The sequence below is a fragment of the Panthera pardus genome, unplaced genomic scaffold (assembly GCF_024362965.1).
Source record: "Panthera pardus isolate Hobbes unplaced genomic scaffold, ASM2436296v1 HiC_scaffold_10, whole genome shotgun sequence".
In the NCBI taxonomy this organism is placed as follows: Eukaryota; Metazoa; Chordata; class Mammalia; order Carnivora; family Felidae; genus Panthera; species Panthera pardus.
Window position 1 is genome coordinate 46,943,528 of NW_026526655.1, and position 16,751 is coordinate 46,960,278.

The window sequence follows — 16,751 nt, forward strand, 5'->3', positions numbered from 1 at the left end:
TTTGTGACGTATGGTTGTTGATTCTCAAGAAATTGGCCTGAGGAAAGTTTTTCCCCTTAAATTATTGAAGAGTCAGAAAATTAAAAATGAGGTTAATATATATAGGAGACAAAAGTGAGCTTTATGGTAAAATATTCTATCAAAATTTGTGCCTTTATGCTCTTGTGAAATTCTTTGTCTTGATACTTTAATTATTTTATTCCAATTTTGGTAAAAGCAAAGAAAGTAAGATGCTTTCTAATTACTTAAATTACTTATTATATGGTTTTAAAAAATTACCACTGAGTACCATATAAATTTATTTTATAAATATTGATTAATTATATTTCTTTCATTTTTATTTGCAGTTTGATTTATATTGTACAGCATATTTAATTTTGGCTTCAATGATGGAGAAAAAATGTATCCTGTATTTTCTGTTTATCTTGCCTTTTTTTATGGTAAGGATAAATACCTCTAATATATCTCTCTATTTATGATTATTTATTTTGACTTCCAATAAACCTATAATTAATAAACATTAATAACAACAAAATGACATATAGTTATTTGATGCATAAATTAAGTACATTTTTAATCAACAGAGCAATACTTTATTTTCTTTCAGTGTATCCTTTTAGGCTTTAATTCGCTAGGAGGCACTATAGGATGGTTGGGCAGTGAGGTGGGAGTGGGATGTTAAAGTGAGGAAGGTCCATAATAAAAATGTAAAAGATACCAGAGGAAGGTAATCGTCAGAGTTTGAAAGAAAAATGAAATGGCTCTATACTACAGTCATATATATTAAATAAAATACTTTCAACCAGACCTGTTGAGTATGTGTTAGATCTGTTTAAAAGTAGATTCCAACCTGTTGGTTTTTCTCCCATTCTGCCAACTGATTGATTTACATTAACTGAAACCATGCACTGTTTTATGTTTTAATTTTTTAATGTTTTATTTTTGAGTGAGAGAAAGAGAGAGAGAGAGCGAGCATGAGTGGGGGAGGGGCAGAGTGAGAGGGGGACACAGAATAGGAAGCAGGCTCTAGGCTCTGAGCCCAACATGGGGCTCAAACCCACCAACAGTGAGATCATGACCTGAGCTGAGGTCAGATGCTTAACCGACTGAGTCACCCAGGCACCCCAACCATGCACTGTTTTCAATCAATTTCCTTATCCATTCATTCAAATGAGTATGAAGTGCCTGTTTTCTGATGGGCTTTGATGCTAAATTTGGGGCAGTTGTATATGTGAGTGTGAGCACTCATGTGTGCCCTTGCATGCGGCTGCAGGGAAGGTGAGACTGGAGGTGGAGGGTAGACTAAGGATGACTACAAACCTATTGCCCTACCGGAGGGGCCATATTCCTTACACACACAATTGGATGTTTATTTACAGAAATATTTTGTTCACATTTTTCTCTCTCCCACATTAAAACAGGGACTGTACTCTTATCTCACTATATATATTAGAAACCGACAGATGTAATCTCATCTGATTCTGTGCCAGCACATAAATTTCCTGTGGTGTTTTCAAGCAAACCCCAAAAGAGGATTTAAACAAAGAAACTCAAGAAAAATATAGAAAACTTAAATGGGGGGGGGGGGGGAACAAGCCTACATTCCTATCAGCATTTGTATTTGAAAACATTCTCCAGTCTAGGAGCAGTCCAAATCCTACACTTCTTAGATGTTATCTTAGGTAAATAGCCTAGAATTCAAGAAGCAGGACTCCTGTTTCTTCAGCTCCCTCCCTGCACTGAGCGTGCCAATGAACTGCACAGGCCAACTCTGGTTGCCTGCAGGTAATTCTGTATCAGATTACCAATCTGATTACTGTAATTTAAGGAATTGTGACCATTTTTCTTGAATTCATTCAGATAGTGCAAAGCTGTGTTTTTAAGAATAAAAATGATATTGATTTTATGCAATTCTATAAACTTCCTGAGAACAGGAGAAAAATACTAATTTTCTTAATGCTGTAAATTTACATTTATTGCTTGTGCAGCACAAATGCTGCACAAATCTTTATTAGGAAATTAAAACTAATCAAAGAACGAGAGAATAAATGTTAAATGGTGCTCAGGTGATAGTGAGGCTTGAGTGGTACCACACACTGAGGGAATATAACTACTTAGACTTTGGTAAATATGAATTCAGGCTAGAGAACAGAGAATCAAGTGTAAGGGAACAAAATAAGAGTAGAAAATTAATGCTTATGAATGATAATTAAAGGAAATAATGCAAAAGCGAAGAAGAAGTAAGGTTGAGGGAGGTTATACAGGCTTCATATTGCAAAACAGTAACAAAAAGTCATGCAGATATTAAAATGGAAGTGAAGCTTAAAATAGTACTACTAAATTGGAAGATCTTAAATATATATCTTGTCCAAAACGTTTATTGATGTACATACAGTAAAAATTCTATTTACCAATGACATAAATGAACTTCTCAATATTTTGATGATCAAAATCTGATAATAAAAATGGCCAACAGTTTTGAATATTTACCATGTGTCAAATACTTCCCATTATTTTTTTTAAGTTTATTTTGAGAAAGAGAGAATGCATGTGTCAGAGCAGAGGAAGGGCAGAGAAAGAGAGGGAGAGAATCCCAAGCAGGCTCCATGTTGTCCGTACAGAGCCCATAGAGGGGCTCAAACTCATGAACCCATGAGATCTTGACCTCAGTCCAAATTCAGAGTCAGTGTTTAACTGACTGAGCCACCCAGGCGCCCCATTCCCCTCTGTTATCTTGATACTATTTTATCCCATTAAAATTTTTTTTATTCCATTTTACAATAAGAAAGCAGAGCCTTAGGGACTTAAATATCTTGCCCATATTCACAGAGCAGGTGAAAAAGTAGAGGTGGATTTTCAATACAACTCTGTCTGTATTCCAGAAATCACATCCTAGAGCCAGATCCTATAGGCTTCTGAGAACCGACTATAGCCTGTTTCCCAGAGCTGCCATTTACAGCTACTTGAGGTCACTTGAAATTAAACATGGTGGGGACATTTAAACCATGAAAATTAGCAAACAGTTCAAATCAGGGATTTTCCCCCCAGAACCAGTTAACCATGTAGCATATCACTGCAGCTACTCTTCTTCCACTGTGACAGACTGCCTCTGACAGACATTCTCACAATTCTTATTTTTTTTAAATCCCTTAGATTCTTGACATAGCAGAATCAGAAGAGAACATTGATGACTTAACTGAGATCGGTGTCTATACTAGAAATAAAATCATGACAGCTCAGTATGAATGTTACCAAAAAATTATGCAAGACCCTATTCAACAAACAGAAGGTAAACATGACTATTTAATTTTAAATGCCTTTGATACCCTTTTAAAAGAAAACTACTCCATTATATCATTTATGGGTTTCTTAGGTCCATTGTTAAAAATGGGTTAGTTAGCTTTCCTGTTACATATGCATTCTAACTTATGAAGAAATTTATGACATAATTTATCTTGCTCCTTTTTAAAAAATTCTAATTCAAACTATGTGCAACAGGAATATTTTTAGTAATGTTTTTTATGGTACAAAGATATTTAAAATATCAAATGTGTGTCTTTAATTAAATCAGTGACTTGATCTTCAGCTTACATAATTTGTATTTCTCTTTCACAAGCTGCTTGATAGGAGCTTGCATAATAATTTTTTTGCATAATGCGTGCTTTGTATAATACATTTGGTCTAAGTGCTTCTGTTTCTATTAAGATATTCTTTAGATATTTTTAGAACATTATTGAAGTCCTGCTAAGTGCCAGATATTTGCCTGGATTCTGAAGATACAAAGATGAGTAGCACAATTAGAGTTGCTAGATTTAGCAAAAACAAAATAAAAAATCAAGACCAAAAGCAGGCCATGTATTTTTATCTGGCACAGGTATATCTTCAAAATGTAAAATGTGAAACTCACAATGAAACATAGCAAAATGTAAAGACTTTAGATATTTCTTTTTTTTATTTTTTTAATGTTTATATTTACTTTTGAGACAGAGGGAGACAGAGCATGAGCGGGGGAGGGGCAAAGAGAGAGGGAGGCAGAATCCAAAGCAGGCTCCAGGCTCTCAGCTGTCAGCACAGACCCTGATTCGGGGCTAGAACTCGTCAACCGTGAGATCATGACCTGAGCTGAAGTCAGACGCACTGATTGAGCCATCCAGGCACCCCTAGACTTTAGATATTTCTAAATTATCAGTGGATACAAAGATCTTTACATTTTTGGAAAAATATTTGATGGTATAATATATAATGTTTCTTATATAAATGAAATATTGACAGTAGGTTATTATTAGTATTTGTAACTGACAAAATGAACTTGCTTGTGAGAAAGAGAAAAAAGTGATTTTCCCACATTGGTCAACTTTTAGAACTTTTAGAATTGTAATGAACAATTCTTAATGAAAAATCTAATGGAACAATATAATTTGATAATCTTTGGAGAAGTATTTAGATAGATCTATCCAAACTTTTTTTAATGAGATATTTATTCAGTTAAAAATATCTTGGATATATACCAGACACTGACAAACTATCTGATATTATGTCACTAGGGGTTAAATTATCCAGTACACAAACTGCATACAAATTCTGTTAACTTATCTGACTTATCACTTTATTCCATTAAACTCCAAGTTTCAAGTTTCAAATTATTGAATTAACCCCTTCCAAATCGTGTAGATATATATAAAAGTAGTCTTCAAATCTCATTGTTGAACAACAGGAATATCTTTATGAGTGTTTCATAATAAAATAATTTTGTGATACAATAATTTTAGAATCACCATGTAATAAATCCTCCTCTTGGAGCTTCATAATGCACTTTGTAATTTTAAATACTCTAGCAAGTCTTGCAAGAAAGAACTGTCTTCATTTCAACTTTATGCTTCCCAAATCTTTTGACCACAGAAACTCTTTTAATGGAATACCTACTCCTGTCTCACTCAAATGCCATACAACACATGTGAAAAATTCTGCCCCATGTAATCTATCATACTGCCAGTGTTATCATTAATTAGATGGGATCTTTTGGACAGGTGATAGGATCTGTTTGAGATGCTTTCTATCAGGGAATTCTTCTCTGTTAGGCCACAAAATGCATTTTATTTAGTAATATATGAATGTAGACTATTTAAATAAGTGAAAACCACAGGAGAAAAAAACAGAGATGAAATGAGTTATTTTTTAATAGAATTTAATAGAATTACTTACTTAATAATTTAATAGAATTACTTACACTTTCAGGCCAGTAGAATTTTTTTCTACCTCGATGAAGATTAGATTGAGTCTGAGATTGTGGCACAAATCCATTAAAAAATAATAAACATCTCATGAAACATTTGGGCTTCTATCTATGAGTACTTGCCCGACTAGGTGAAAAATTATTTTCTTTAATTATAGACTGTTATAACATTGGACTATTGGTCATTTTATTTCTCCATCCCTTTTTAAAAAAAACTTATATTTGTTCACATAAGAGGATCTTTCTCTTCAGTTTACTAAAAGGAAAATATGAGAATGTTTACATTCTACTCCATTTGAAATGGAAAGGAAGGGAAGTAAGAGCCACAATTTGGTAGAGGGGCCTGAATATCTGTTAGGGTCAATACTGTGAAATAGGAAGTGTTAGAGTGTTCATTTGTTTATCTCAGAAAATACTAAAACCTTGCCCTAAGAACACACATTTTCCAATTTCTCATACTTTTAAAAAGTTTTAAGTATAGGACACTAAGTAACTACCACCCTTATGGTTAAGGACAGCCATCAAAGACCACTTGATTTATTGAGTGAATAGCCACCTTTGAGAACTGGAATTAAATCTAAACTTTTCAGTACACTTTTATGGATATTTCTAAATTTAATTTGGCAATAAACCCAATAATGACTTGATGAAAAACTTACCAGCTATGGATTTTATATGGTCTTCATTTGCAGTTGGTAGTATGTATTTCATGTCAGTATTAGCCCACCAGTAAGACTTATGTCTTCATGTATAACTAAAGGGATTATTAATCACTGATTTTTATTCTTCTCTTAAGGCATTTACTGTAACAGAACCTGGGATGGGTGGTTATGCTGGAATGATGTTGCCGCAGGAACCGAATCAATGCAGCACTGCCCTGATTACTTTCAGGACTTTGATCCGTCAGGTAGAAACAGAGATTTATATACAGATCCACTTGACATTAAATAAACTCTAAATTAATCGCATTAATGTTTTCTTCTTTTCTTTTTAATTAAAGAAAAAGTTACAAAGATCTGTGACCAAGATGGAAACTGGTTTAGACATCCTGAGAGCAACAGGACATGGACAAATTATACCCAGTGTAATCTTAACACACACGAGAAAGTGAAGGTATGGAATAATTATGAACTGAAATGTTATTTACATGATCTACTTACAAAGTTAGTTACTGATAGGGTATAGGAGAAAATTTAGCTAGTGTTCCATTGTGTTGTAAAGCCTTTTTATAAACAATGGAGAAAAATCTTTGTGGAAATAATTATTCATTCTGTCATTACACAAAGGAAGCAATCCTCCTAGGTAATAGTGTATTTACAAGTCAATGTGTTGGTATTGGAGTTTCAAATTTCCCAAAGAAAACATATTTTAAAAGGGAAAGAAAAGGGAACATATTCATTGGTATTGGAATTTCTAGACCTAAGTTCAGGAATTGTGCTCAAGTAAACAAAGTAAGTCCAAAAGGGTGTACACAGCTCTATCTGTCCCTCAACAGAAGGCTGTCCTTCTGACTGGCTGCTAGGTTACTCACATTCCCACTTTTAACACAATACATTAAAGTCAAGGTTAGTCACAGTTTGTCACAACAATTAAGCTTTGATAGAAAGTGCCTGAATACATTTGCACAGGTGTGAATATACAGGCAGTTTGTCAGTGATTGGAACTGAGTCCTGATTTCTTGTTCCTATTCTTTACCAGCCATATGACCTCAGGCAAGCTTATAACCTCTCTCTGCCTCAGTTTCCTTGTATATAAAATGAAGATAACAATAAACCTAGCCTCAAGGTTTTCATAAGGATTGACTTAATACAAGGAAAATTCTTAGAAAACTCATGGGTATATAGTAAGCATTTGATAAATGTCAACTATCACTATACTTATAAATCATGTGTTCTTTGCTTATTCAGAGAAGATTTTAAAGAGAAGTATAAAAATATACAATAAAATGGTAAGTTACAAATAGAATACAGAAAAATAAAAAAACAAAGAGGAAGAGTGAAACCATGTGAAAAAACATATTTGTATAGATTAGAGGCTCCTATAATTGCTATATTGAGATTAGTCTTGGGGCTTCAAATTTGTTAAAGGAAAAAGAAAAACCCAGTAGGAAAGAAAGCCTTATCTAAAATAAACAAAAATAATTAATAGCATTTAACATTCACAAAGTGATAGAGTAAAAACTGTCAATGTCCTTCAAAACATAAAATGCTACTTTCAAGTATTACAAAACCTAGATCAATAAAATTATTCCTTCCTAGGTTTAATATATGATTTCTAATTTTCTACATTAAGAGGACATACAATTTATAAACGTTGATGTCACTTGATAAATTTGCACAGATACTCTTTTTTCCAGATGTATTTAAGTATCTATTGGTTTGTAAGCTAAATGGCAATGCGAGCAGAACACATATTTTTAGAAATATAACTTGTTCTATTGATTTGAGCTTATACACATGTGGGATTATAGTATTGATAGGAATCTTAATTGTTTTTTTATTCATACCAATTGTAGACTGCACTGAATTTGTTTTACCTGACTATAATTGGACATGGATTATCTATTGCATCACTGCTTATCTCACTTGGCATATTCTTTTATTTCAAGTAAGTACATGTAAAATATTTTTTAATTTATCAATTGTCTTTGGTGAATGCAGTGCCTTGTGCATGTTTATGTCATGTGCTGATAAAATATAGGAATAGATGATTTATAATGTTTAAAATAAATTGAACATTTAGAATAATCTGAAATATATTGATCTTACCTTGACTTTATAAAATGTATAGAGCAGAGATTGATGAAATATCTGAAGCCTAAGTATGAAGTCATGTGGAAAGAAGAGAGCCAAAATCAATATGTAAATGTATCTGTATTTGTTTTGGAAACTATCAAATATTATAGAGCTTATTAACTGAATTTTCAACTTCTAGGTCAATGTTAGTGTCAGTATACGTGCTACATTACAGAAACCAATGGGAATGTGGCAATGGGAATAATACATATTATCTAATAATAATAATAACCTAAATATATTATGGTTCGGTTATATAGGTTTATTATATAGGTTCGGTTATATAGGTTTATTATATAGGTAGATTGCAGTTTGAATTTTACTTGAAATTTACTTCTTTTTTGGGGAAGGAGAGTCAACTCCAATTTCTTGATTTAGACAATCAACAAATGTTTTTTTTAACTGATAGGAAAGTAAATATCAAAATTTGCATGCAGTATTTTATGTGTTAAAATGGTTTTTATAACTTGATCACCACCAGTAATTATAGAATGCAGTATGGAGAGTGAGTAGCTGTATTTCATGGTAGCTTTATCACCATTGTCATTATCTTCCTCTTTCTCCTCCAACAATTGTCTTGGAGCATTAGCAGCTTCAAAATCAGCTAGAGTAGTAGCATACCACAATAATCCAAATCTGGAAATTATCAAGCCCCTGGATGTAACAGAGCAGCAGCTTTTGGCCCACAGTCCATCGAATATTCAGAGTGCATCGAAGAATATACAAACCAACCAACCATTGTCTCTCATGGGTTCAAAATCACAGGATGTAGAGATTGCATCAGAACTGTACTGGTATTTTTGGAAACCTGCGCCTTTTTTTTTTAATTTTTTTTTTTTTTTAGTGTTTTTTTATTTTTTGAGACAGAGAGAGACAGAGCCTGAGCAGGGGAGGGGCAGAGAGAGAGCGAGACACAGAATCCGAAGCAGGCCCCAGGCTCTGAGCTGTCAGCACAGAGCCCGACGCGGGGCTCAAACTCACAAACCATGAGATCATGACCTGAGCCAAAGTCAGAGGCTTAACCAACTGAGCCACCCAGGAGCCCCAACCTGCGCCTTTTTAAAAATCTTCAAGATTAGTTACTTTGAGGTATCCACATGGAAACTTTTTAATGGCACTTTTAATTTATAACATCATCTAGGCACGATTAGAAACTGACTTTAAAAAACTCCACTCTGAATAAAGCTAATTAAGCATTAATTAAAAGTCAGTTGAAAGGAATTTTTATCCTAAAATATGGAAAACACTTCTTAAAGAATTATATTTACTATACTATATTTTGCAACAAGTTACCAAAAGGTTTTTGAGAAAACCAACTGCCAGTTCTCAATGCATTTGTAATTAGTTGTGTCATATCAGATGCTTACATACAGCTTATTAAAACTTCATGTCTTTACTCATATATACTCTTAGCTTACACAAGATTTTTTAAATGAATACTATCTTTGGAGTAGGAAAAACTTTGTTATGATTGTATAATTAAAAATATCTCTTCTAAAAATAGAAAATAAACCATTTTCCAAAGTGATAATTTTTACAGTCCTCTGGTCCATAGTGATATATAATTTATGCTAATTGACAAAATGAAGCAATGTTGCTGATGCTAACAAACTTACTGGTAAAATATGGTAATAAATCTTGGTTAATATTTAGTGAATTTAAAACACAAAATAGGGGTGCCTGGGTGCCTCAGTCGGTTGAGCGTCCAACTTTGGCACAGGTCATGATCTCACAGTTCATGGGTTCAAGCCCCACATCAGGCTGTGTGCTCACCACTTGCTCAGAGCCCAGAGCCTGCTTCAGATTCTGTGTCTCCTCTCTCTGCCCCTCTCCCATGCACGCTTTGTCTCATTTTGTTTCTCAAAAATAAATAAATGTAAAAAAAAAACACACACACACAAAATAAAATTAAAATTTCAAATTCTCATTTAGTGTAATAAAATGACTAAATAGTTTCACAAAAATATAGTTCATATCCTTTCTAATTCTAAAGGCAAATCTTTACAATTTAAAAATACTACATTTTAAAATCTGACTGTCTTGGCTCTTGGAACTAAATGATATGGCTAATTGCTGTTAAGTTTATGCAGTACTCCTAGAACTCAGATTTTTAGTTCACGAAAATTACGTATCCTCCACACCATAACATACCAACACATGGAAAGGATTAATTTAAATATAACTAGTGGTGGGGCGCCTGGGTGGCTCCGTGGACTCTTAAGTGCCCAACTTCGGCTCAGGTCATGATCTCGCAGTTCGTGATTTTGAGCCCACATGGGGCTCTGTGCTGACAGCTCAGAGCCTGGAGCCTGCTTCGGATTCTGTGTCTCCTTCTCTCTCTCTGCCCCTCCCCCACTTGCAATCTCTCTCTCTCTCTCTCTCTCTCTCAAAAATAAATAAGCATTAAAAAAAATTTTAATGTAACTAGGGCCACCTGGGTGGCTCAGTTGGTTATGCCTCTGACTCTTGGTTTCAGCTCAGGTTATGACCTCATGGTTTCATGAGTTCAAGCTCCACATCACGCTCTGTGCTGACCTCATAGAGTGTGCTTGGAATTTTCTCTCTCCATCTCTGCCTCTCCCCCACTCAGGCTGTCTCTGCCTCTCAAAAATAAATAAACTTTAAAAAATTTTTAAAAAGTAACTAATATTAGCCAAGTTTCTTTTTTTTTAACATAAAACTTAACAATTATGACTGAATATAAAGGAGGTCAGCCTCTATCCTGAAGGCATAAAATAGGAATCATAAGAGCTGTTTAAGACTGTTTTACAAATCTTGGGGAAAAAAGGTATGACTGTTAAATATTTTTAACCTTAGGAAAAAGAATTCATTCCTTAATTAAAAACAAACTTGAGGTGCTCTGGTGGCTCAGTCAGTGAAGAGTCCTACTCTTGATTTCTTTTCAGGTCTTGATCTTGCCATTTGTGAGTTGGAGCCCCATGTTGGCTCTGTGCTGAGCATGGGGCCTGCTTGGGATTCTCTCTTTCCCTCTCCTTCTGGTCCTCACATAAGTGCATGCACTCTTTCTCTCTCTCAAAAATAAACAAATAAACTTAAAAATATGAATTTTTAATTTTTTTATTAAAGTTTATTGATGTTGAGACAGAGAGAGGGAGAACAGGCTGAGAGAGCAGGATAGAGGATCTGAAGCAGACTTTGCACTGATAGCAGAGAGCCCCATGCAGGGCTTGAACTCATGAACCATGAGATCATGATCTGAGCTGAAGTGTGGGACTGAGCCACCCAGGGACCCCCAAAATATGTATTCTTAAAACAAACTATAATGTTGAGAAACAAGATTTGCACTTAAATTTGCATTTTTAAAAAAATAAAAAAAAATTAAGCATGTTACTAATTCTTTTTTTTTACTAATTCTTAAATAAAGAAAAGAATATATAAACCTGTAATTTTAATATCCTATTGAGCAATTTCTTAGATTTTTGTAGTTTTATTTCATATTAATTTGTTTTTACAGTTTTAATTGCAAAGTATTTTAACTATTTTTATAATTTAGTATTATATAATTCTTTCCATGTCCCTAAAGAGTTTTTAAAACTCTTCAGTTTATTATTTAGTTATTTACTTGGCTAAATAATATTCCATTGTGTAAGCTGACAAAAGTTTATTAAATTTCCCCATGTTTTAAATAGTAACATTACTTCCAATTTTTCCTATTAATTAAAAACACTGTAACAGACATTTTCAGCCATAACTTTTCCCATATTTGGCACTATTTTTTTAGGCTACATTCCCAGAGACTTGGGATTTTTTTGGTCAAAGAGTATATATCTTTTTATGGCTCTTCAAATACATCATCTCAAAAGTATCTGAATATCAATATGCTTGAAAAAAATTCATAATACATACCTCCTCCTAACTCAAAGCAGTTTTTCTCCCAGAGTGACCCATCTTCAAGATTACCACCACCAGCAATCTAGGTGAGTTAGGGGCAATCTGTGGCACCTTCTCAACTTTCTTCCTAATCATTCTTCCTCATACTCTGGATTTCACCTCCTAACAGCCCTCCAATGGATCCAGTTAGTTTATCTCTGCTGCCACCACCACCAACCTTGTCTTAACTAGCCTCAGGAAGTTCCCCTTTACCACCTTCATTGAATTCTAAACAATGCAAGCCAGAATATTTTCAAAGCTTAGATCAAATACAGATATGATTTTGTCATCCTTTGCTTTAAAAAGCTTAAACTTTCTGCTGTAATTTATATGAAATCAAAATCATTAATTGATCCTATAGTTGAATATCTTGCCTATCTTTCCACCCCAGCCTAATTAAATTTATTCATCTTTCAGATCAGAACTTGAACATCAATTCCTCAGTGAAATTTTCCTGAATTCCTTATTGTAGTATTTCTAAAACTGTGACTAGCTACAGCGCATGTGGAGTAAATTTTTAATTACCATTTAGGAGACCACCTGTCTCTGTAGATTTAAAACTAATACAACAGAGATCCTTCAGATTAAATAATCTTTTTTTTTAATTTTGCTTATAATAAGCCAAAATATTCAAGCACATTAAATATCTGAATGACATGAAGTTAAGAAGAATAACAATTATATAGCATGCCAAAATCTGTAGTCAAAAAGAGAACAATGGTCTCCTAGAATACCAAGTCTTATGGTCCCAAACAAATTTGAATTTAGCAAGGATGTAACTAAACTCCTACACTAATTCCATAAAGTCGAATGTAAAATTGACAAAGCTTTTGTGAGTCTATGATTTAGTTGACCAAATGCTTGCTGTGAATTAATGAGGAAGCAATGGGACTGCCAAGTGAAAACAATGCTACAAGCCAAATTATCCCAATAAATGAAAAGTATCCAATGCCAAATCTCTAATCAGAGCAGTCATTTACTCTGTCCATTATGAACTGACTTTGTAAAGGAAAGAGGGTGTTACAAGAATTGGCTTATTAGGATAGTAAAGCAATTGAAGAAAATAATGTTCACTGATCAGGGAGTCAACATATCAAAAATGGTAAGCCAGAAAAAGACAAAACATAGGGGGCACAATAGATGACTTCAAGAATATCAATTACTGTAATTAGGAATAGAGTTTATATAATAACAAAAAAAATTTTGAGTCAATTTATAAAAAAAATTCTAACAGCTAAACAAAATATAATGAACCCCAATTGACCTATTGACCTTCCTGTCACTCAGATAGAAATTAGATGTCAGTCTAATCAGAATTTTGAAATGGGGTATTCCCATACTTGGTTAGACCTAATGATCTGTAATGTTACTTCCAAACCCAAGTCTATGAATGAGGAGTAACTTACTAAAGAGGATTAGAATTAAAAAATTAATACTTTTAAAATCAAAATACATAATTTCAGTGTCAGGAAAGTTAGCATTTGTGAAAGTATTTTGCAAACTAAAAGCAATCTATACAGAAAAACTTTATTATTGATTAGGAATTGAAAGAAAATCTGTTTAATATTTTTATATCTATATTTAGGTTCTCAAAAGAAAATTATCTTTAACCTTTATTTATTATTGAGAGATAGAGACAGAGCATGAGCATGGGAGGGGCAGAGATAGGAGGAGACACAGAATCCAAAGCAGGCTCCAGGCTCTGAGCTGTCAGCACAGAGCCCAACGCGGGGCTCAACTCCCAGACGTGAGATCATGACCTGAGCCGAAGTCCCATGCGTAACCGACTGAGCCACCCAGGCGTCCCTATATTTAGGTATGATTTATTTAAAAATGCAAACACTATTGGAGGCGTTAAGTGGCCAACTTCGGCTCAGGTCATGATCTCACGGTTCATGAGTTTGAGCCCAGCATCGGGCTCTGTGCTGACAGCTCAGAGCCTGGAACCTGCTTCAGATTCTGTCTCCCTCTCTCTCTGCCCCTCCCCTGCTCATGCTCTGTCTCTGTCTCTCTCTCTCTCTCTCTCTCTCAAAAATAAATAAACATTAAAAAAAATTTTTTTTAATGCAAACACTATTCAACCAATACTCACGAGTAATTTTCATTTTTACTTGAAGTCTTAAAACTTAAAACTTCAGAGTTTATTTTCTCTATGGAAAAACATTTTTTAAAGCTGGAATTATGTATATATATGCTAAGTACTTTAGCTTTAAAGATACAATCTGTAGATTCATACTTCATTTTAAAAGAGAAGCCAGAAATTTTTTGTTGCCCCAAATATTGTCCTCATATTACAATGTAAATAGGCCTTATTTTTTTTTAGAAAGAAAGCAGATTTTTTAATCAAGAGCACTGTAAGCAATAAATCCATGTATCTCTTATTTGCTAAAAATGTCACTCTTTTATGAATGATATATAGCATGCTACATAGGCAAAACCTTGTCAAAGCCAATGAGTGTCTTGACAGTCTACAGAATTTGGTTGTTGTTGGCTTCTACATTAAAGAAAAATTAAGATTTTCAATTACATTGCTTATGCTAAAAGTTTATTTAAAAACTGCAATTAACTGTTCATTCTCTATAATGAACTAAAAAAGATATTAAATGGTGTGTGAAAATGAGAAATGTGTACTTGATTTCAGGTTTATGTTAGTTTTAATGGATAGTGTAATACAGTAATTACAAATATGGGATATATTCAAATCTTGCCATCAGCTCTTACTAATAGTGTGGATTTAGCCTGGTTCTGCTTTTCAGTAAGCGTCAGGGGTTTTGTTTGTTTGTTTGTTTGTTTGTTTTTGTAATGAGTCATAATGTTTAAAATACTGGGCAAAGAAACCTTACATGGTACCTGGCCTGTAGCAATCTCTCAATAAATGGTAAGAAAGAGGTACTAACTGTGTCATTGGACTGTATCCAACATGTAGGCATAGAGACTGATATATATAGTCATCTAATATTACCCTTATCTATTCTATTCTTTCAACAAATTAAAAAAAATTTTTTTTGAGAGAGCATACATGCAAGCGGGGGAGGGGCAGAGAGAGAGGGAGAGAGAGAATCTCAAGCAGGCTCCATACCCTCAAGGAACCTGACACAGGGCTTGACCTCACAACCGTGAGATCAAGACCTGAGCCCAAATCAAAAGTTGGTTGCCTGGGGCACCTAAGTGACTTGGTTAAACATCCAATTCTTGATTTCAGCTCAGGCCATAATCTCATGATTCATGAGATCTAGCCCCATATTGGGCTCTGTGCTGACACCATGGAGCCTGCTTGGGTTTCTCTCTCTCTCCTCTCTCTGCCTCTCCCCTGCTCTGTCTCCCTCAAAAATAATTAAATAAACTTCTAAAAATGTTAAACAACAAAAGAGTTGGTCACTTAATCAACCAAGCCATGCAGGTGCCCCATAACATTATCCCTATCTGATAGTAATCCAAAGTGGAAAAAGAAAAAAAAAAAAAAAAGCTACTGTGGAGGTACAAAGAGCTATGGGAAGACAGAGGAAGGAAAGACTCATTCTGACTCAGAATCAGAAGATTCCTGAGGTGATAATCTCACTTTAACACTGAAATAAGTGTTAAATGATGGGTAAAATTTCCACAGGTAAAAACTGTAAACAATCAGTGAAGAGATTAGCTGGTTTTAAGTAGTTAATTAAGTTATCCAGACTTCCTCCCAATTTGTGTTCTTTCTACTTGGCTTAGTAATGTTATTTGACTTTAATTACCTTTTAAAAATGGAGAGTTTAAACAAAATGAAGTAAAAGTACAAATTAATTTTTCTTTTTTAATTATACATTCTTAGGCTTTAGATAAAACGTGAAAACCCCCCTTCAAGTAAGACCCAGGTGTAGCATTCTACATACTTTTTCATATATCTAGACATCCTTCCTTACACAACAGCGTATAAGAGTATGTTCTCTCAACAGGCACCTTTAGTGTCAGAACCCACCTTTGTCACTCACCTGCAATGTAGCAAGTTCTTTCATTTCTGTAATCCTCAATCTCATATCTTTAAAATGCAAACTCTATAGGTATCTATATCACAGGTTTGGTATAAGGACTGACATAGTATATGTTCAGTGCTAAGTGCAGTGTCTAATTTGGAAACACTATTATTGGCATAGTTATCACTCTTTCTTATTGGTCCATTAAAAGATTTTTATATAAATTTTTAGCCCTGATAGGCCTATTATAACAATATGGGCACTTTAAAAACAAAATCGAAGGACACAATTTTTAGTTTTGTATGTATGACATTTATAAAGAAATTGTTATGTTCATGTAGAAAAATAAGTAAACGAGTGAAAAATTTTATAAGTAAAATATTAGTATAATCATATTAGAAAAACTTAAGTTAGTCAAAAATAAGTAAACTCTTTATGCCCACAAGATACCATCTAGCTTACTCAGTACTTGAAACCATATTAAAGAATGTCTAGACTTTTATTTTAGGACACTTCTACTATATATTCCTCAAAACAGTAAAAGCCACTATCCGTCAAAAACAACTATCCACTGAGCAACAAGTAGTGGAAAGAATATCATGAAGTTAGTCCTGTGAGAGCACAAATCATCTCTGCGTTTTTTAAAACCCATTCCAGGGGTTAGCACAAGACCTTGCTCATAGTAGGCACTTAATACATTTTTGAGAAATGAAAGGCATGAACTGACTTGGAAGCTTATTTCTAAGACTGACTTTCCCATGACTTATCTGTGACCTTCAACAAGTCCCTTGAGTTTGTCTGGCCTTCTTTGTCTCCATCGACAAAGAAATTAAAATTCCTTAAAATTCTAATCAGTAGAAGAATCTGTGTAAAACAATATAGGAT

The 16,751-nt window shown here is 33.9% G+C and overlaps 1 protein-coding gene across 2 annotated transcripts in view; it reads left to right on the forward strand.

Moving 5' to 3' along the window:
• Positions 1 to 16,751, forward strand: part of CALCRL (calcitonin receptor like receptor) — a 102,987-nt gene that overhangs the window by 58,271 nt on the left and 27,965 nt on the right. For both annotated transcript variants that reach the window (XM_019461676.2, XM_019461682.2), the window contains 5 exons: positions 348 to 440; positions 3,154 to 3,289; positions 6,030 to 6,140; positions 6,234 to 6,346; positions 7,749 to 7,840. In XM_019461676.2, coding sequence (XP_019317221.1) covers positions 387 to 440; positions 3,154 to 3,289; positions 6,030 to 6,140; positions 6,234 to 6,346; positions 7,749 to 7,840 — 506 coding nt within the window. In that variant the 5' untranslated portion in view covers positions 348 to 386. The remainder of the gene's footprint in view (positions 1 to 347; positions 441 to 3,153; positions 3,290 to 6,029; positions 6,141 to 6,233; positions 6,347 to 7,748; positions 7,841 to 16,751) is intronic.